The sequence below is a fragment of the Condylura cristata genome, unplaced genomic scaffold (assembly GCF_000260355.1).
Source record: "Condylura cristata isolate star-nosed mole 26May11 unplaced genomic scaffold, ConCri1.0 scaffold00010, whole genome shotgun sequence".
Classification (NCBI taxonomy): Eukaryota; Metazoa; Chordata; class Mammalia; order Eulipotyphla; family Talpidae; genus Condylura; species Condylura cristata.
In genome coordinates this window covers 39,299,223-39,320,316 of record NW_004567111.1, presented here as the reverse complement: position 1 = coordinate 39,320,316, position 21,094 = coordinate 39,299,223, and the positions used below count along the sequence as shown (strand labels likewise).

General features: G+C 37.0%; 1 protein-coding gene across 2 annotated transcripts in view; it reads right to left on the bottom strand.

Moving 5' to 3' along the window:
• The window catches only part of LOC101622323 (phospholipid-transporting ATPase IB), a 515,968-nt gene that overhangs the window by 401,240 nt on the left and 93,634 nt on the right, over positions 1–21,094 (bottom strand). For both annotated transcript variants that reach the window (XM_004680155.2, XM_012723210.1), the window contains exons 3-10: positions 11,441–11,540; positions 10,962–11,060; positions 9,455–9,500; positions 8,805–8,845; positions 6,014–6,087; positions 4,220–4,289; positions 3,142–3,269; positions 1,788–1,899 (exon numbers count right to left, since the gene is read on the bottom strand). In XM_004680155.2, coding sequence (XP_004680212.1) covers positions 1,788–1,899; positions 3,142–3,269; positions 4,220–4,289; positions 6,014–6,087; positions 8,805–8,845; positions 9,455–9,500; positions 10,962–11,060; positions 11,441–11,540 — 670 coding nt within the window. The remainder of the gene's footprint in view (positions 1–1,787; positions 1,900–3,141; positions 3,270–4,219; positions 4,290–6,013; positions 6,088–8,804; positions 8,846–9,454; positions 9,501–10,961; positions 11,061–11,440; positions 11,541–21,094) is intronic.

Below are 21,094 nucleotides of genomic sequence, written 5' to 3'. Positions count from 1 at the left end.
GAGGTGACCACATGGTGTGGCAGACCTCTCCTGACCCTCCCGCTGCTCCCCTCAGCAGTGTACTTCATTTATCTGCCTGTTCTGCTCCCTACTCTGTCCCTGGTGAATCCTCTCACCCTCCACAACTCTGCCCTGTACCCCAGTTCTGTATGAGTAAATAAATAAATCTTAAAAAAAAATTCCCAGAGTCCTCACCCCACTTCCTACTCCTCGCCTCACCCAACTGAAGATATATTCTTCCTGAAGCCTCTATTTGAAATACTGAAGCCAGTATTTCTAAGGTTATATGCAGGACCTGGAACTACTTCTGCCACTTTACTCCTCAAATGTCATGTATAAAAACCCACTAGTAAAATTCATGCTACTTAGCTATACTGCTTTCAGTGTCTTCCCTTAGAAGCTCCACGAGCTAACCTCTCAGTCTCTCCCTGAAGATTTGAGCAATAGGCTTCTAGCATCTATCTCTTTCCCAGTCTTGCCATGAGTTTACCTTGAGAATCACAGCACAAGCCATCAAAGGTTGTCATCTCAGTTTTTTGCTTCTCACTGACAAATGGCCTTCACCAACTCTACTTTTGACTTCCTACTTCCATGGTTAACTCTCAGATCTTTCTACTCTATAAATGCTGTACCCCAAAACTCAAAAACCAGCACCCAACACACTGATCATTCTGTCACTCAGCAACTCCAACAGTCTTTGACTCTGATGGTTCTCTCAACCCTCCTAACCTCCCCACTTCCTTGCCCTGCCTGCACTGTATTGTATTAGTTGCTGGAGATGTCAGAATCTATGTCTTCATTTGTTCTAATAAATATTTAATTCTCTCCTCCTGTGTCACTTGACCTCAAAGAGTGGAACATTTTAATAGCCTCCCTTTCCTAACTCTACCTCGAAAATATACTTCTTGGAATCATTCTTAGTATCTAGGTAACTGACATTTTCCAACACTGATTGGTTGACCCATCTGTACAGAATTACAGTGCTTTGTAATGATACATATCACAAATTTGTAACTCCTTACTATTCCTTAGTCCCCATGCTCTCTGAGGACAACAGGCTGGGTCTTTCCCTATTGTATCCATATGACCTAACACAAGACTTGGTATATAATGATCACAAAATGCTTTTAATTAAGGAAAAAACCAAATACATACTTAGAAATACAAAAGACAAAGGCCCATTCTCACTAACAGCAACCATTAGCAAAATAATGAGACCAAAGAAAGGTAAGAAATCGCATTCAAAACACTGATTTATGCAGCACTTGAAAAGCTATATGATAAAATATGTCATAATATAATTTAGCTGTTATTTTAAATGGAATGTAAATTAGCAGATAGTTTTTTGAAATATATTAACAGGAAGAAAGAACGCAATCATTTTAACTTAATTTTTTTCGTTGGTCTGTGAAGAAAAAATATTTTAGTTCAAAATAATTGATTTTAAATTGCCTATAATTCTGTTAATTAAGACAATTGACTGTAAGATCCCAATGAGTGGAGTGAGGAAGATAAATAGAGAGAAATAACAAAATTAGAATAATCCCCCCCTTGACTATAAAAGAAAATAGACTAGAAATGATTTTCCTCTAATGTGTAAAACAAGACCACTGATAATTCTAGCATATGGTAAAACTACTTCAAACAATAACAGAAATTTGGAAGAAATATCTAAAAAGCAAAAATGTAGGTTCATAGTCAAACTTCAGCTTCCTAAACATGCTACTACATAAAACAGGAAAAAAAGGACTAAAATCAGCATTGTTTTCAGGATAGAAATGTTTTACCTGCATGAGTTTGGTGTCGTGTCCAGTATAAACAACTATGCCAAAGACCCACTGAGTATTCCTAAGCTGTGTACCTCTTAATAAGATCTGGTCAGGCCCAAGGGAAACAGGGCTAAAAATAAGAAACAACATTTATATTTAATGAAAGTCTGAAAAATTAGCTTAAGCTTTCCCCTTAATCATAAACCCACAATATAGCAAATGTTTCCTTTAGTCAAATTTTAACCATTTCATTGAGAAATGGGCAATTAAAGATACTATTGGCTTAGTGCACCCACACAAATGATTTATCTTGATCACTTATCACTGCGGAAAAATAAAGGTGGGTTTTCTCCTATAAAATGTTAGGGGGGATTATGTAATTTAGAACCTGGTTATAAAACTCAACACCCAAAAGGAAATTGCTAAAGTAACTGGAAGTTTAATCATTTGGGAATCCCAGTTTATTTTATAGACTATTATAAGAAAAAAAAAAGCTATAATATCACATTTTTCAATAATGATTTCAGGATTAAATAAAAGTCTAGATGATAATTTAAAAATATGAAATGGGAAGTCTACAGACTGGCTCTGGGTTCTGAATACTACATGCAAATCTAGAAAGTCATCACATTACTTCTTATAACTATTTTGGGTTGATCTGGTCCCTATGCTTTGGATCCACTCAAAATAGAAAGGTAAGAAGCATTGGGAAGAAGCATGCAGATAGAAATGGCCAGAAAAGAGAAACTGCAATCCAACACAGAATGGCCATAAAGATGACTCCCAAAGCATAAAACAAATGCCAAGAGGACAAAGACAACAGATAGAGACAACATGGTAGGGACTATCCTAAAGGAAGAGTAACTGCCTTTCATTTCATTCAAGTTTCTATAAGCAGAAAAAGTACTACTAAGGAAGGACACAGCAAAAAAGATGGACATGTCTCTAATAAGTTTATTAGCTTTCAGACACCTCAAACACATCTCTTCTGCTTTTCTGGACAATTTATATAGCCAAAACCACCTCTCGCTAGCAGATAATATATACTTCTCACACAAACACACACACACATACACCACACAGCCAGTGCTGTGAACCTCACTGGAGAGGTTCTTGACAAAAATAGTCTCTGGATAAAAATCAGTTCTTTCCTTAAATTTAAGGGAAGGTTAAAAAAAAAAAGGATTGATGTAGAGAGTCAAGAAAAGCTGAGTCTATCAGGTCCAATATTAACTGTGAAGAAATCTCACTACTTTAAGCTATTATGAAATTAGAAAACAAGCTTCAACTTTCCAGTGCTCAAAAAATTCTTAGCCACTTAAATAAATAAATAAACCCAGAATAAAAACACTAAGAGAAGGGAAAGCGATACCTTTTCCCATCTAAGTTCAAGTTTCCCGTGAAGTCGTAGAGATGACGATTGGGCCCTTCGCATGCTATAGTTCCAGATAACTTCATCAGCACTTCCCTTGTTTGCATTTCAGCAGTGTGACTCAAGCCCTAAAATGTTAAACCAAAGAGGAAATTGAATACAATCTTCCAGGGTTAGGGACAACATTCAGTATCCCCATTATAATAAAAAGTAAATAACAAATCAACTAAAACAACAAATCAAACCATCACTCCTTGAAAAGAGACTTTACAGGCAGCTTTTGTCACAGCAACATAATGCAAAATTTCCAGAAACTCCAAGGAAGCAGAAAGTTAAGATTCAGATTCGACCTCTGTGCTAGAAACATCCATGTTTCTGTAACAATTAACAAATTCAAACACCTTCAAGAAAGCATATTCTCTTAGCTATTCCAATATGGGTCATAAAAATAGAGTACTATGTCCCTTTTACAGGATATCTCACATTCAGTGATTCTTCTTTAAAATGAAAATAACAAGTATCTAAGAAAAGAAAGATATGAAGATGGACTTATCAAATTTAACCATGCAGCGGAAAATTTAAATGTCAAATGCTTCATTTTTTATTATGTTAAAGACTTTAGAGTTAAACATAACTAAGAATAGCTTCTTTTTAAGCATGCTAAAGTTATATCTAATGTACTACTCTCTCGAATTAAAACAGCTAAAACAATAATGACAAGCTTAGGCCCCTAGCGTTTACCTACTATAGCTCTCCACTGCAGGTGCTGTCTTTTCCCCACCCAGCCCAGCCTCTCTGAGGATCTCCTTACCTGCACTGACAGGTAAGAATTGGTAGGATATAAATTACAACATGATACACTTCAAGAACCAAACCTCATCGAGCCCACTTCTAACCTTGCTCTCACTTTCCAGGAATGTTCTTCCTAGTAAAAGGTCTGTTCTTCCTGCACATTCTAGCAGAGTTAAGGAATGACCCACAAGGAGTAGCTCTCCCTTGAGTGAAAGCAGAGAACCAAATTGGGAACTAAATTTTAAATTGGGCCTCCATAACCACTAGGTATAAAAGGTAACTTTACCTGCCGTATTTTAAGGTTCGTCTCCCCATCTAGATTAGCCGTTTCGACATAGCACATTGCCTGAGGTTCACTGGAGAGGAAAAACAGATAGTTTAGTGAAGTACTCTCCATAAATTCATAGTTTAGAATGCGCTGACTATAGAAACTATATCTGCTCACCAGTTCTTCAAAATTATGTTATAAACAACCACTGTTGTAACAGCAACTGAGTAGAAAGACAAACACTCACACAAAACTGTTTTGCCAGGTTATTTGTCCTTTTAGGCTCCCTATCATGCCTGCCTGACCTCAATTAGATAACTGAAGATGAATGAGAAGGGAGGGGTGTGTTATAGGAACATTTGATGTACCAGTTAAGACTACTGTATTGGGATGACCCCAAAGTCTGCTCCTGACCAAAAGTGTCATCACCACAGACATGGCCAGGATAAAAACATCTTTGAACAAAACTGTTATCAGAAGAGCTAAGAAATCAAGGCAGAGATATGCAAGGCTTTTCTTCACTTTTTATTAGTTATTTATTTATTTATTGCAAAGAATAAAAATAAACCAATATTTTCCTACTACTAATCTACAGTTTGAGGTAGTTAGTGGTTAAGAGAGGATCTCTGTAATCAACTAAGTTAAAACTTCTTCGAGCTACCTTTATGGGTTACTTGGCCATGGCAAGTTGCTTAATCTCTCTGTGTCTGTTTTCTCGAAGTAAAAAGTAAGAATAACAAGAGGTGCGAGTAAGGTTAAATGGAATAATATGCAGCAGGCTGCTTGGCACCAAGAACATTCTCAAACATATCTTGATCCTGGACATAGAACTTCACTGTCAACTATTAATTTCAAATTAAGACCACATCTATCAAGCAATTAATACTTTACTATTTCTAAAATTTCTCTGTTACAAATCAAAACTGAATCCTAGCCCAACATATAGTACTATCCCCCATGAGTAGTCCTGGGGTCCTAGTTTTCAAACCTTTTACCTGAAACCGGCAAAGTTCAGGTGAAGGCTTAAACTCTGAGGTATTGAGCCCAATAAATGAAATACTGTCCATAAACAAAGAAAATGAAAACTGTGTGCACACCTATGATTCCTAACAACATATAAATACAAAAAGGTCTTCCCTCTTAAATCATTTAATCTTGAGCCTGAGATTAAAAGTTTATCCATGCCCTGATTTCAACTTTACTTCTTTGATATGTACCTTTGTGTACTAAGACAAGGGTAAGCCGATGAGAGATTGACCATTATCTGTGCCACTTAGTGATGACACTGTTCTAGCATAGAACTATCTAGAAAACATGCCAAAGAGACAGGGGCAGAAAGGACCAAAGTGTGGGCAAAGAGAAACACCGTCTGCAGGTTATAGAGGGCTGGGAAATGCTATGGGTCTCTGAACAGCTAGTAAAGGGAGACGCTGTGTTCTACAGGAAAGAGCTGGGAGACCCCATGGGGAACTAGTTCTGAAGTCTCCTGTGTGTTGCCACCTGGGCATTACTGAGCAAAGCCCCTTATTGCTGTTGAATATTTCCCATTAAATAAGAACTAGCAGGAGTATCTACAAGAGTATAAGTTAAATAAATGTAAAAGAGCTCAGAAAAAGTTGAAAGGAATGATGGGAGAAAGAAAACTAGTAGTTAAAGCAGGAAAGGCAAATGACAAGTGGTGGACAAACAGGTTAGACACAAGGATAGGACAATGCAGCAGGGGAGGGAAGGTAGCTTCAGATTTCTGCATTCACCACTTCATTCTGTATTGTTCTTAATATTTTTTTTAATGTGCCCAGTAGCACACCTGACCTGGAGGAGAGCAGGACCATGTCTGCTGGAAGATACTGTCCATTGATGACCTTCACAATGTCCCCCACCGTCACCTAGGAAACCAGGGTCATGGAGAGAGGAAGGATGAAAGAAAAAAAGCACCAGTGATGAAGTGTTTAAATATTTGATGGAAAAATTACTATCTAACTATGCTGTGAAGTTTAACACAGAGGCCCAAATTATTTTCCTTGACAAGACTTAGAAAGGAAATGTTTCTTTCTAGACAAGTGGTAATATGGCTTTCTTATAATAATGACGAATATAAAAAAGAAAAAGGACCAGTCAGAACAATTATTCAAGGTCTCCCTTGCTTTGTGACTATTCATCCGTCTTCAAAGCCTTGTACATGGCCGTGGCTATACGCAGTATGACAGAGGGATAAGGTCTGGCTTTGAAACCAGCAAATCTCTTGCTGGACTCCGTCCCCACTCTGTAATCATCGGCAAATGACATAACTTTCTCACCTATGTGATGAGGTCAAATAAGGAATATATTTCATGAAGGTTTGTGAGACTCCATAGAGTTAATACACACAAATTTTCTCCATTTTTTAAATGAAATATTTAATCTAGGTCACAGAGAGTCAGGATTCAAAACCAAGCAATACTGCCAATAAGCTGATTAAAATGAAATTCTAAATTCAGCCATAAACAGTGCATCCAAAAGATCCTCCAGAAATATACCTGATAAAATGGATTTTTCAGTCTTTAGAAAATGCCAGAAAAAGGGATCATGACCTAAGTCTGAGATCACTTTGGGGGAAAAAAGTGGATAAAAGTGCCCAAGACGAGGAAACAGGTCCTAGACTGCAGACAATGAGCACCACAGTCAAGGGTTTCTAAAACCTTCCAACAAGATCACAGAAGGGTCAGGCTGGGCAGAAAATGGGCTTTCAAATCAGGAAGGTCTTGGTTCAAAACCAAGGTTCAGAGACATCAACAGCCTCTGGGATCCTGGCAAGCTCTCCACCTCTCAGCTCCAGTGTCCTCCTATGAAATGGGAAACTACTACCATCACCACTTGCCCTGGGGCTGAGAGGAGGTATGCACATGACCTGACAGGAAGCAGGCCTGGGTCAAGAGCTAGTGTGTAACTGAAAGGGCACAGTGACCCTTCAAGGACAGCACAAAAATTTCCAAAGTGAATATTGTGATTGCTATTACTGCTCTAACCTCTGTTGATTTTTAATGATACATGCCTGAAACTCACGTAATGATAGAGGGCTAAGTTATTTCAATAACAAATGATTTCAAATAATTTCAGATGGTGTCACCCTTGTGAGAAACTACTGGATCTTATAATCGTGGAGAGATTATATGATTAAAATGGGTCCTACTGGTGCTTAAAATCACTTATAAAGTATGGGGAGGCCTAAGCAATCTGGTTTAGTACCAGGAAGGATGGTAAAGTTTAAATTCCAGAATCACTGTACATTTTAAGTTAGCATTCAATTAAAAATCAAAATGAGGATATATCATTAAAGTGCAGTCTATAATAAAGAAAAGTCAAAGAATGATACAAAGTTATTTTCAAAATCATTAGTAAAAATGCAAGGGATACTTACAAAATTTGAAATGTCATGTGAACCATTTAATTACATATAAAAACTCTGAAGCAATTGGTTAAAAAAAAAATGAACTAGTCATGTTTTCCAAAGGGGGAAAAAAACTTTTTTTTTTAAATTCAAAGTGAGAGGACAAGAAAAATGGAGGCTCTCTCCTATCTTTGCTATCTAAAGAAAGAAACATATCCCAGTTATAGAACATTTCCAGCTTTCAAGTACCAGGAATTTTGTTTGAAAATGGTCTTCTATTTGTTCTTAGGATGTCCACCCCCTAGGTAAAACAACCTAGAGTAAGGATTCTTCAGGTGGAAAAAGCTTCCTCCAGATCCCTGAATCTGCTCTCGCTTCAGGGGCTTTCTCAAGGCTCTAATTTTGAAAAGTGCCAAGGTCCTCGTCCAATCACCTGCAGCTGTCAGGATGCACAAACACACCGCTCAGCAGACACCACCAGGGGGTTGCTGACTTGAGCTGTAGCGCTTCAGGTTACAGTTTCAGTGCTTATCTGGAATAATGGTTTTTATACACTATTTAATAACACCATGTAAATTCCATTGTTCTCAGTCAATGAAATAGTGAAAGACAAAAGAGTGAATGACTTTAAAGAGTCCCAGATGTCATAATATAAATCTCAAGAATTTTCTATTCATCATGATAAAAAAAAAAACATTCTAAAACCCTTCAAACCTCATACTTACAGGGTTGTGGGGATAAATCCTTCTACCTATTGTAAAGAACAACGATTGGTCACACTTCTGCCTTGGAACTAAACTAGCATGGTTTCTAATCCGTCTCCACCACTTTCCATTTACTCACAAAGCCAAGACCTTCCGCTTAAAATATTAGAAGATCTCAAAAGTGGCAAAATAAAATACTTAAGAATGGAATTTAGTTGAATATCACAAGAACAAGGAAAATGTTTCTTGCGTGTATTTAGAAACCAGACAATGCTTTGAGGTTTCAGAAATATACACCAGGATTTCACAATCCAGAAATGACCAAGTAAGCATCCTGTAGAAAAAACAGAGAACAGAAAACCAGGCATCTTTTCTCCGTAAACCTCATGAGAAAATGCCACAATCTAAACTCTCATCAAATGGAGATGATCTATGTCATAACACAAACTTCATACTACAAACAACTGCAGATTGGCAATTAATCACAAGTCTGCAAACATACTTTTTGGAATGTCCTCAGATTAGTTTTTACCTCTTTCCACATTATGGTCTGCCACATACCATTTCTTAACACTGTTCAAAAAAAAAAAAAAAGTATCAATTAATATTAGTGATAATCGAAATAAGCTTTCGAAGGTTAATAATTCCATTTATTGGTTCCAGCTTACCAGACCCTTAAACACAAAATGGAGTTCTAATCTACATACCTATGTCCCATATCTAACTACATACACATCAGTGTGTGTCTTTATGTGCATATAAGCCAAATCTACTGATAATTAGCCCAGAATATCAAAAAATCACTCTGCTATTACAATTACTAATAGTAAATAAATAAATATAAAAACTCACAACAATGCAGAGCTAATATTCTAGAAATTAAATAGAATAAAAAGTAAATACAGTTAGGGAGCAACTTATAAGCCAAGGATATATGTGCTTGAACTTTTTATGTCTAGCTCCCCAAAATTAAAACCTTCACTAAATTCTAAAATACACAATTTTTTTCAGTTGCCAGGCCTCACATTTTGGGTTGAATTTGTCATTTTGTAATTTATTTCAAGTGTTTTATAGATCATTTGCCCCCAATTAAATCAGTACCATTAACTACTCAATTAGGATTCCTTAATGCTGGCAATCTAAGGTTATATAATGGAAAAATCATTCAGCCTTGTTTCTTACCTATCGTTTTCTTTTTGTTAACGGCATTATCTGCCTTATGTCGCTTCTGTTACAAAAAGAAAAAGTTCTTAGATTCAAAAGTTCCAAATGGGTAATTGAAACAGCAACAATTATACTAGGAAAATACTGAGGATAAGGAAACCAACAGCCACTTATACTGACTCCATGAAGTTCAGCTCAAGAGTCTGTGAACATGCATCACTCAGTGGATTTGGGAGACAAATACAGTAAGAGTAAAATCTGATATTCACCCAACAAAATATAATTTAATTTTTTAATTAGATTTTTTGAAACTTCTTTTTTTTAAGATTTATTTATTTACACATACAGAACTGGGGTACAGGCCAGAGGTGCAGAGGCAATGAGAGGCATAACCAGAGACGGAGTGGGGAGCAGAACAGGCCGACTGACAAGTACATTGCTGAGGAGAGCAGAGAGCAGGTCAGGAGAGGTCTGCTGCCATGTGGGTCACCTCCAGGGCCAGAGATTGAACTCACACTAAAGTAGCTGCCACTAGCTTGCAGTGCTGCATCCTAACCCATTGTGCCAACAGGAAGGGCCTGAACTCTTTTTGAAAAAGAATTTGGGGCACAAAAAATGCCTTTGCTTTGATTTATATTTACAGTAATACATTTGCCTTGTCACAGAAGATTGTACATACACTGAAAGTGTGTGTGTGTGTGTGTAAAAGAGGGAGGTGAGGGCGCTCCCTCATGGAGCAGTGGGTTAAAGCGCAGCACTGCCAGCGAATAGTAGCCGCTTCAGAGCGAGTTCGATCCCCGCCCCAGGAGGTGACCCACATGGCACAGACCTCTCGTGACCTGCCCACTGCTCCCCTTAGAAATGTACTTCATCTGTCTGCCTGTTCTGCTCCCTTTCTGTGTCTAGTGAATCCTCTCACAGCCCCTGCACCTCTGGGCTGTACCCCAGTTTCATATACATAAGTACATAAATTCTTAAAAAAGAGGGAGGTGAAGCATGGAGAGAGAAGGAGGAAGAAAAAAGGAGAGTCAGCGAGGAGACAGAACAGATAGTGAGGCAAGGGAAGATGAGAGAAAAAGAACAGGGAAGAGAAATGAAGAAAAGAAAAAAAAAAGATTATGAATATGTGAATATGTTTGTAGACAATAAACTTACCATAGATACACTAAACTTAAGTATAAAGAAGGGGAAGATTTTGTTGTGCAACACAACAATAGAGTCCTTCATTCCTGCCCGAATCACAAGCTCCAAAGGAGAGTATAAGAAATATCAGTGATAAAATTCAAAAGGACATAGTGACCTAACATTGGAAAATAAGTAGTCTGAACTACTTCTGTGTCATTGCTCAGGTACATAAGACAGTGTGTGTAAACCCTTCCTCCCCAGAGATAACATCACAAAACAGACAGGTTAAGCAAAAGACCAATTTCCTATTTCAAAAAAAACAAACAAAAAAACAAAGTAACATGTTAGTTATAGATTATATTCAATGAAATGTTTTTATGATCTAAAAGCAAAAACTTACAAAATCTTCTACAATCTCTTTGATGCCTGCGATTGTTAAAATAATGATCAATGGCACCAGGGTGGTATATCTTCCTGTTGGAGATACATCTGGAATTTGCTGCAAGATAAAAAGAAAACAGCACTCACCAGCCCTCACTCTTTTGCAGCTCCATTCTATCTCTATTTCACAAAAACAATTACCTTATTTTAAAACTGGTTTTCAGATTTTTATTCAATAGCACCATGTGTTTGGAACAGAAAAGCAGTTAAAAGTATGACCCTAAGGCAATTTTTCAGAGTCCCTTTTTAGTCACTGCAGTTATCCTTAAGGCAATGCCAAAAGAAATCTCCCTCTATACAAAGATCCATTTGTTCATGCACACAATGAGTGAATGAAGCAAGCAAATTATATTCATTCAGGGGCCTTTTAGAAAAATCTCATTTTGCATGTAGTTAAAATTATGAATTTTAAATGATGTTAAAAAAAAATAACATTACCTGTAATAAGGCAATGAAGAGGAAGAAGGCATTAGCAGCTCTTCTAATCTGCTCATATAAGAATCGAGGTAGAAATGTCAACACACTGTACTTGGCCGTACTGTAAGTACAAAGAAAAATAATGCAGTCAGTTATATATTTAAATTCCAAAATACAAGAAAATATTTTACAAGTGATTTCATAACAAAAATGTTAGAGCAAAGAGAACCTTGCACATCGTTGGTGGGAACATAAATGGGAACAGCCAATATAGAAAGAAGTATAGAGTCCTCAAACTATAAAAACAGAAATTCTATATATCCACTTATTCCACTTTAGGGGATTTACCTAAAGAATACATAAATGTTAAATCAAAGAGATATATGCACACCATGTTTACTATAGCATTATTCACAATAGAAAAGCATTAGAAACAACCTAAGTATCCATCAACAGATGACTGGGTAAAGAGGTTGTGGTATATACATAAAATGGAATACTAGTCAGGAATGAAGAGGATACTCTGCTATTTGCAACAACCTAGATAGATTAAGAGGTTATACTTAGTGTGTAATAAGTCAGACAAGGAAAGAAAAAAGCAAAATTATTTCATTTGTGTGGTAGACAGAAAAAGGAAGCAAGCAGATGACCTAAATAACACAAAAATAAACTTTTAGATATAAAGCTAAATGAGTGGTTACCAAAAGGTGTGAAGGATGAGAGTGAGTAAACAAATTAGGTAAACGTGGTCAAATACATAGTGAAGGATAGGTCATTTAGTGATTAGATTAAAATAGCGTATATAGATGTTGAACAGAATAATGCATTCCTGAAATGCTAATCTTATAATACAATATTACTTCAATAGAAAATTTTTTAAAATCTCTGGATAAGAAAGTCCCAGTGGCGGTCCTCTAATACAAAATTCTTGTTATGTAAAAGGCTGTATAGACCTCTTAAGAAAAACTAATGTGAACTTCACATTCAAACTCGTGTTTTCATACAATGTGAGCAGAGAAATTTCCCCATCTTCTAAGAGCTATAAAAACAATAAGGATATAAAGAATGTTTCTTAAAGGAAGATAATGTTTTAAGGATAACAAAACAGAAGGAGATATATGTTCAACTATACTAAGGTATGAACACTGAAATAAAGAGTGAAGAAGAAGCTCTTAATCAGGTAACTCACACACACAAGGTAGAATTATTATCCTAGGATTTGTGTGCACTAAAATTCTTATTACAAAGTCACCAATTCAATGTGGAAAGCCAACTCTATAAACATACTTGAGTAATAGGATTCAATCTGTGCCTCAAGATACCCACCATAGATGTTTTATGCTCCTCTACACCTCATTCGTTCAGCACACACTTTGTTTGACCAAATGTGCTTGCTCTTTACTTCTACCTGGGACATCTTCCCCATTCCACACTGTCTCTCCAGGAATACACTATTCCTTCTAATCCAACACAATATCTTCCATCAAATTAGGGCAAATTCATACTAACTCTTCTTCCCCCCAAGCCCACATATGATGCTAACACCTCCATTATACAGTCTCTCTTTTGTTCTGCATCGTATCGATTTATCTATCCCCAGAATAGAGTCTAGCAGCAGTCACAATATTCACTTCAACTGCATATATTTCTAGCACAGAGCACAGAGCAAAAAATCAATGAATAATGAAAGCATCTAAACACCTATCTGAGAAACTGAAGAGGTAAAATGAACTATATTTCCTTTGACTACTCAAGGCTCATTCATAAAAGTACCTACTCTACAACTAACTCACCTCCAGAAGACATGCCTCTGAGTCAATTCTTTTTTTTTTATTTTTTAATATAATAGTTTATTTTTACATCATTTTGTACCTTTTTCCATTTCAGTTTTAATCCCATGGGTTTCCCATCACCAAATCACCCATGTGCCATCACCATAGTCCTGTGCACTTCTTTCCCCCTACCCCCATTTTTGATCCCATTCCTCACTCCACCCCATAAAATGTCTCTGGTATATAGTTGTTCATTATTTTCCGCCCCCACCCCCACCCCGGTCCTTTATGCTCCTGCTATGAGTGAAACCACCCAGTGTTTTTACTTTTCTTTCTGTGAGCCAATACTTAACTGAAATACATTTGAGCAAGATCACCTCCAAGGTTTACAAACACAGTAAATCAGAAGTGTTCAGGAGCTAGAGACAAGATGCCAGAGGCATGCACAGTGTTGACCCAATAGCAACCAACATGGAGGAACAAAATAAAAAAATCAACACTGACAGCTCAAAAACCACGGTGATCTGCGATCAGCTGTTGGAGCAGAAAATCACTCATGTGCCACCCAGAGCCACTATGTCAGAGATCATAAGGTGGTACAGCGACCTGCTGTTTCATGACACACAATAAGAGTCATCTTTACAGATAGGGTGATTTTTAGCCTTCTCTTCAGATACTAAATTCATATAGACAACTGTATGAAAACTGCTTTCAAGATAATTCAAATTTAAAGAACCAATTCTTAAGGCTAGCACTACATTAGCTAGAAAACTCCTCACATGGAGCCCACACTCATTTATATAGCCCCATGGGGAGATGAGACAGAAATATCTAGCGGACACTAAGGTCACTTAGGAATGGCCAATATGTATCAAGCCAGTGTACAAGACAGCTGGTGGTACAAAGTTTTCTTTACTGTAGTTTAACTGTAGTTGAACACTATGTATTCATTCCTTTCTGGAAGAACTGATCACTGAAATATTTATTTGTGTTGCCTTATCTCATAGTTGCTACATGAGTACAATAATTTGATGCAGACCGTATTCCAGCCAGTGGCTCAGTAACTTTCTTATCCTATTATATATGATACACTGCCAATGAAAACAATGGGTTGACTTCTAATCAATCAGCTACAAACATCCCTTTGGGGGAGGGGGAGGTTCAAAGGACTATTAGGAAGGACTAGGGTGCTTTGGTGGTAGGTGTGATGTGGTACCATATATCTGGGAAGGTATGAACCTATTCCCATAAATCATATACAGTTTTGTGAACCAATATTACTGCAGCTAAAAACTTAAATAAATTCAGATGAAAGTATAGTAAATAAATAAATACACAGACCCTTAAAAAAAATACTTCAGAACCCATGTGGATTACAATTGAGTTGGAAAAAGGCACAAAATGATGGAAAAATAAACTATTATATTATTTTAAAGAAACTTCAGAAGCTCTCTATAATTCTTATTATATAGCGCAAGTGCCCTGTTTCTATTCATTGTCTAAATCTTTTTTCCCTCAATACATTATTGAATAAAAAGCTCTGGCAAAAGTAATTTATTTCATGACAATGTGGGATGAGAAGTAGATAAAGAGAGAAGATAACATTTTGAGCACAGAGCAGGCTGCCAGGGAAATCCCCCAGTGTGAATAACACTTAGATAAGCCAATGCAAGACACTGGATGCTTTGGGCTAATATCTCTCAATGCAGCACCACTGACAGGTAGATTTTATTTCATTGCTTTACAAGAAAACCTGTGAACTTTATAATATAAAATTGAATGAATATGAGTTGTGAGACTTTTATTCAATTTTGTATTGCAAAGCTCAAAGGATCATCTTCACTGAGATTCTCCATCTTCCATAAATAAATATTCATGATGAAAATATCTGGCCTGAAGCAAACGAGTATAGGCTACCACCAACTCCAGTGAAAATTAAAACCAATCAAAGTCTACTCACTTAATTATACCTTTGGCCCTTCATTCAAAATTCAAAGTATTCTTCCAAATGCAGGCAAATAATCCTAGCAAAAGGAAGGTTTAAAGCTATGCTAGGTGCTGACATTCCATAAGTCAAACAAGGTGGATAGGACAGTGAAACTGAGTCACCAAAACAGAAGAGCTTGAATCACACCTGCTCTGTGTGTGTCTGCTCTCAATAAGGCAATGGTATAGCTGGTTGCAACAGAAAATCATCAAAACTAGTCAAAAGGGTCACCCCCCAGAATACAGGAACTCTATGAGCACAGTTTATATGTAATACTAGACCAAAGCCAGATAATTGGGAGACTAGCAGGATGTGAAGTGGGGAATGCATACAGTTCTCTAGTGTGAATGCACAAAAATTTCAGTTAGGTCTGGAGAGAAGTCCTTTGTGTTAAAGGAGTCGAAGCAGCTAGTAGATATTACCAAGGTTCTCCAGAGAAACAAGCAATTAGCAGTATATGGAGAAGAAGAATGATTGTTATGGCATCAGACAAACCCTGAGACTTTCAGTAAGTAAACTGGAGCCTTAGGGTGCTGACTAAGGATTTAGTTCCAAAGCAAAGGCAGAAAAAAGGTAAGTTCTGGGACAGTCACTCTATCACATGTCTACAAAACAACCAGTCTACCTAAGAAGTAATTCTCAAAAGAAAAAAATAACACAAGCATGAGATTATGCTGAGAGATTACTTTTAAAATATACAGAGGATATGCATAATGTAAGTATAGAATGGTCTCATGGGAAAAAAATAAGGATTTGTAAAAAATTGTTCAAGTGGAAAAATGAGGCAGGATATACAAGTTACACTAGAAAAGAGACAAACATGGCATACTAATTCACTACTTGGCCTAATAAGTAAGTCAAGTCTTTACCTACAAGAAAATTCAGAGAGATCGTTTCTAACCTTCGTTTAAAAATATGGTAGGAACTACTCAAACAGTTACAAACAGAAAAAGTTCAAAGTGGTTGTCTTTGTGGGAAAGGACCCAGAATGAGAGAGATGAAGCTGCAAATTACTGATTGTGATGATCAGCTTCCATACTATTTGAAATTCTGAAAGCTTATTATTGTCATGATCATTTAATAACAAAAAGTAATAGTATCCAATCGTATTGACTGTCAAAGGACTATCATTTCTTTTGCTTGTATTTTTAGTAATAATCATGAAGAACGATTCATTAGAACATGAAATGAGGCTAATAACCTACTTTATTCTTATACTATGTCCCACAATAATTATCAATTATCAATTGATGATCATATTTTATAGATGTCCAGCTAATTAATAAAAATACTATGTCAATTACCAATTATCAATTCTATATCCAAATTAATGCCAGCAAATTGGGCACTAGATTGTGGGTAAATGAAGGTCTAGTTAATCCCCCTGCAAGAATCCAACAAAACAAGACATCAGTATCGCTCAGATTACAAAACCATCAATCGCTTCCCTAAAGAGAGCAGTCAGGCTTCAGCCCTGGAGTCTCTACCCTGCATTTCAGCCCACAGGAAAAATAATAGTAAACTTCTTCCCTTGAAATGAAGTCACTCTATTATGAAGAGCGTAGCTCTAACTAAATTCTTGGCTTCCTTTAATCCTCTGCCAAGTTCCTAAAACATCCTTCTTTCTACTTGTCATCAAACCACATCCTTTCCCGCTTCTGAGCCAAGAGCCCAAGGGGTCATCTTCTCTAGCGATCATTTCCCTAGGCATGTCCACCTAACACAATCTTATAATCCATCCATTCATTCTTTTCAATGCTCTGTCTGTGCGCGGAAGGGGTGGGAGAGAAAGCTATTTCTTCTCCTCTTAAAAGTGAGCTCTCAGCTAGCCACATCAAATGTTTGTTTATTCTCTCAACCGCCTATATCCATCTTGCACGCTGCAGGCGCACTGAACAACTCATTCCAGCAGCACAGCGCCCTCTGCTGTCCAATCATCATAGCCACGCTTTCTGAAACCTCTCTGGAGCATTCTTCCTAAGCCAGAGATCAAGTTGCAGAGTAATTTTCTACCACAAATCTACAGAGGAGCAGTGTTTAAGCTTTGTTTAATTTTAATCATTGTTCATTGTATATTACTTGTGACCATTTAAAACTCAAAAGTATTGTAGTTCACTCCTAAGTAATCCTCCTTAATGATTTTAGTAATTCTAAAATATTTTCCCATCTTTTCATTAAATTTATTCATTTATATACCCAGAGGTTAGCCCCAGATTTTGTGGGGCCTGGATATAATTTATTTACAGCACACATACGATCTCACTTAATAAAAAGAGAGAGAAAATTACAAAAACATAATAGAGTGCAAAAGTGAATACATAGGAAATCACAACCTAATATTGATTATGAAAGTTGAAAATTATATCACACTATCTACAAAATACAGTACTATTATTAATTAGCTGGTATTCTATTATACCTTTTCCACCATATTTTTTATTTCATTTACTTCCATCACTTTTTACATGACATGTTGTAAGAATTTTTATAGCAAAAGATAAAAACAATTCATTTTTTCCTCTAACTACAGTTGAGATATTTTTATATATTATTTGGTAATATTTCTTTCAGTTTCAGAATTTATGGACAGTAAAGTCATGCAAATTTTTATGCTTGTCAAATTCAGAGAAATTCCTATCAAAACTCCTTTATAAATGAAATTAAAAATCTAGGTTTCCCTACAAAGGAGCTGCTTTTCTGAATACTATTTCTCCAACATGACTGACAGTCTCCAACTGAGAGGTTGTACTTGACACCATATCATAACTGAGGGAGGTGGTGGGACTGGAGCATTTCTGGTACTTACTCCTATGCTGAGCCACTTGACAATTTGTCTATTAGCAAAAGTGACTTCATACACTAGAAATACATTACTAAATGCAATAAAAATGTTACTTCCAGGCCCTCCCTGGTGGTGCAGCGGGTTAAAGCATAGCACTAAGAAGCTAAAGCCACCTCCGCATGAGTGCGATTCCCGCCTGCCCCAAAGGTGACCACATGGCGTGGCAGACCTCTCCTGACCCGCCCGCTGCTCCCCTCAGCAGTGTACTTCATCGATCTGCCTGTTCTGTTCCCCACTCTCTGTCTGATGAATCCTCTCACCCTCCGCATCTCTGGCCTGTACCCCAGTTCTGTATGAATAAATAAATAAATCTTTTAAAAAAATATTACTTCAGGGCCCTCCCTGGTGGCACAGCGGGTTAAAGCACTGCACTACGAAGCTTAAGCCACTTCCACATGAGTTCGATTCCCGCCTGCCCCGGAGGAGTCCACACGGCGCAGCAGACCTCTCCTGACCCGCCCACTGCTCCCCTCAGCAGTGTACTTCGTCGATCTGCCTGTTCTGTTCCCTGCTCTGTGTCTGGTGAATCCTCTCACCCTCCGCATCTCTGGCCTGTACCACAGTTCTGTACAAATAAATAAATCTTTAAAAAAAAATAAAAATATTACTTCCATCAAATGCAAAATAGCAGTAGAGGCAGTGTGATAAAGGGATAAGTATGACTAAAAAGACTGCAAAAGTGGACAGAAAGGGCTCGTCCTCTTCCTGACTACATGGCTGATCAGCCCTAATCACTGGAACATTCTGGAAAAAGAACTGGTTTTGTTACAAGACCATGTGCTGAGGTCACTGGACTTCTTATTCTCTCATCTTTGTTTCCTTTCCTATCATGTGAATTCTCTCTCCCTCCCTCCCTCTCTCTCTCTCCTAACCCCCATCTCTCCCTCTCTCAATCTCTGTGTGCATGTATGCAATTTTATTTTTTATTAAATTGCGTTACATTTTGAGGTAAAACTTCATATCTCTTCAAATATACATGACCACACACCACAGCAACTATCAAAGCAGCCATAATTCTTTCCCCTTTGGCTTCACACCTCTAGTAGACTCAGTTTTATAGTCAGAATATTTAGGGTTTGTTTTAGTTTAACTTTGTCTGTGTCTTTGTTTTTTTCTTCATATTCTTGAACACAATGAACAAGTATTAAGGAAATCTTCTCTGAAGAAAGTGTGTAATAAGTATATTTTATTTACCTAAATCCACCAGTAGGAAATAGAAATTTCATTGCCTTCACTTAGAAGAAAGCTATGTAAATGGTTATCTGGAAAGTTTATCTGTGCAGCCTCACCACTTTTTTATTGGAAACATCACTATTTCCACATCACAATGTGGAAAATCCTTTCCATAAGGATTTCAATGTCTCAAAATTCTGTGTCTCCTGGGCCCTCCCTGGTGGCACACGGGTTAAAGCGCAGCACTATGAAACTAGTAGCAGCCACTTCAGCACATGTTCAATCCCCTGCCTGGGAGGTGACCCACATGGCACAGCAGACGTCTCCTCACCCACCGACTCCTCCCCTCAGCAGTGCACTTCATTGATCTGCTTGTTCTCTCCCCACTCTGTCTCTGGTGAATCCTCTCACTGCTCCTGCACCTCTGGCCTGTACCCCAGTTCTGTATGCATAATAAATAAATCTTTAAAAACATATGGTGGAAAAGGTATAGTAGAATACCAGTTAATTAATAAGATCATTGTCTCCATCATTATAAATTTTCTTTAGAACACTCCTCCATGCCTAACTACAATCTATTTCAGTGTCATAGAAAAGAGGGCTTTTTTCTCTCCTTGTATTTTTTCCAACTTCAGTCAAATAGTTGCACTAAGTGATTTCTGACTTTTTTCTACAAGTGTTATCAATCTTCACTTTTTCTGGACTTATTTTGGGTTTCAAGACAATGTTTATAGCCATGGAGTAACTCTTGCAATTTATATTCTTTACCAAATAACAAATAACCTCTCTATCAAATACACCTGCATGTTCTTAAGGGGAACTAGAAGGAACTCCAGTTAAGGAAATGCAGATATTCATAAACTTATTTGATTGCATCCATAATTACTCGTTCTCACTGTGTATTCTGTTGTAATGGGGCAACCATAACAGCAGGCTTTTAATTGTCAAGAGTTGCTCTTCCCTGCTGACTGATCTTAATTTTTGTTTCATTCTTGGATTTTTCCAAGGGTTTAATGAACTCTTTTTCTAGTGTCTTTTTCCCAAATCACTTTCAATACTTCTAGATCATCTCATATTGGTTTGGGTTCCTAGTCAGCTGCTTCTGGTACCACCACCACCACCCACAACCCCAACCCTGGCTAAAGCTAGTTTATGAATCACTGCAAAAAACACACAGTGCAGTTACATTAAAACAGGAAAGAACAAAGTACAGGATTCCTCAAGGGAACATCTTGATTTTCAGTGGATTCTTTCCTTGGTCAAAAATAACTGTCCACTTAAGTATGGGTTTACTTCCAGGCTCTCAACTCTATTCCATTAGTTTATGTGTCAATTTTTAGTCCTTGATGTATGTGTCTATTTTTAGACCAATACCAGACTTTTTGGTTACTATAGCTTTATAGTATATTTTTAAGTTTGGGCACATAATACCTCAGATAATTTTTGTCAGGACTGTTCTAGCTATTCTGGGTCTTTTGTAGTTCCATACAGATTTCAGTAATGTTTGTTCAGTTTCTTTGAAGAATGCCTTGAAACTTGGATAGGGATTATTTTGACTCTTTAAACTGTTTTGCATAAGATAATCTCTTTAACAATATTAATTCTCCCAATACATAAGCAAGGAATATAAAAAGCTTCCGTAGAATTTGTTAACTCATTTATTGTTCTCTTTGCCACCTAAATTTCTGTTATTCTTTATTTTGAACATTTAATTTCAACCTGGTGTTCATTAACTTTACTTCTGAGCTCACTCCTTTGTTTTTCTGAATTTTATTTTACCTTTGATTTATTTTCTGAGTCCCCTTGTATCACTCAAATTCACCTTTTTGTTTCATTTGTATATTTTAAATCAAACCTATGACATACAGGTACAATGCAAATGTTCTATAAAATTTGTTATA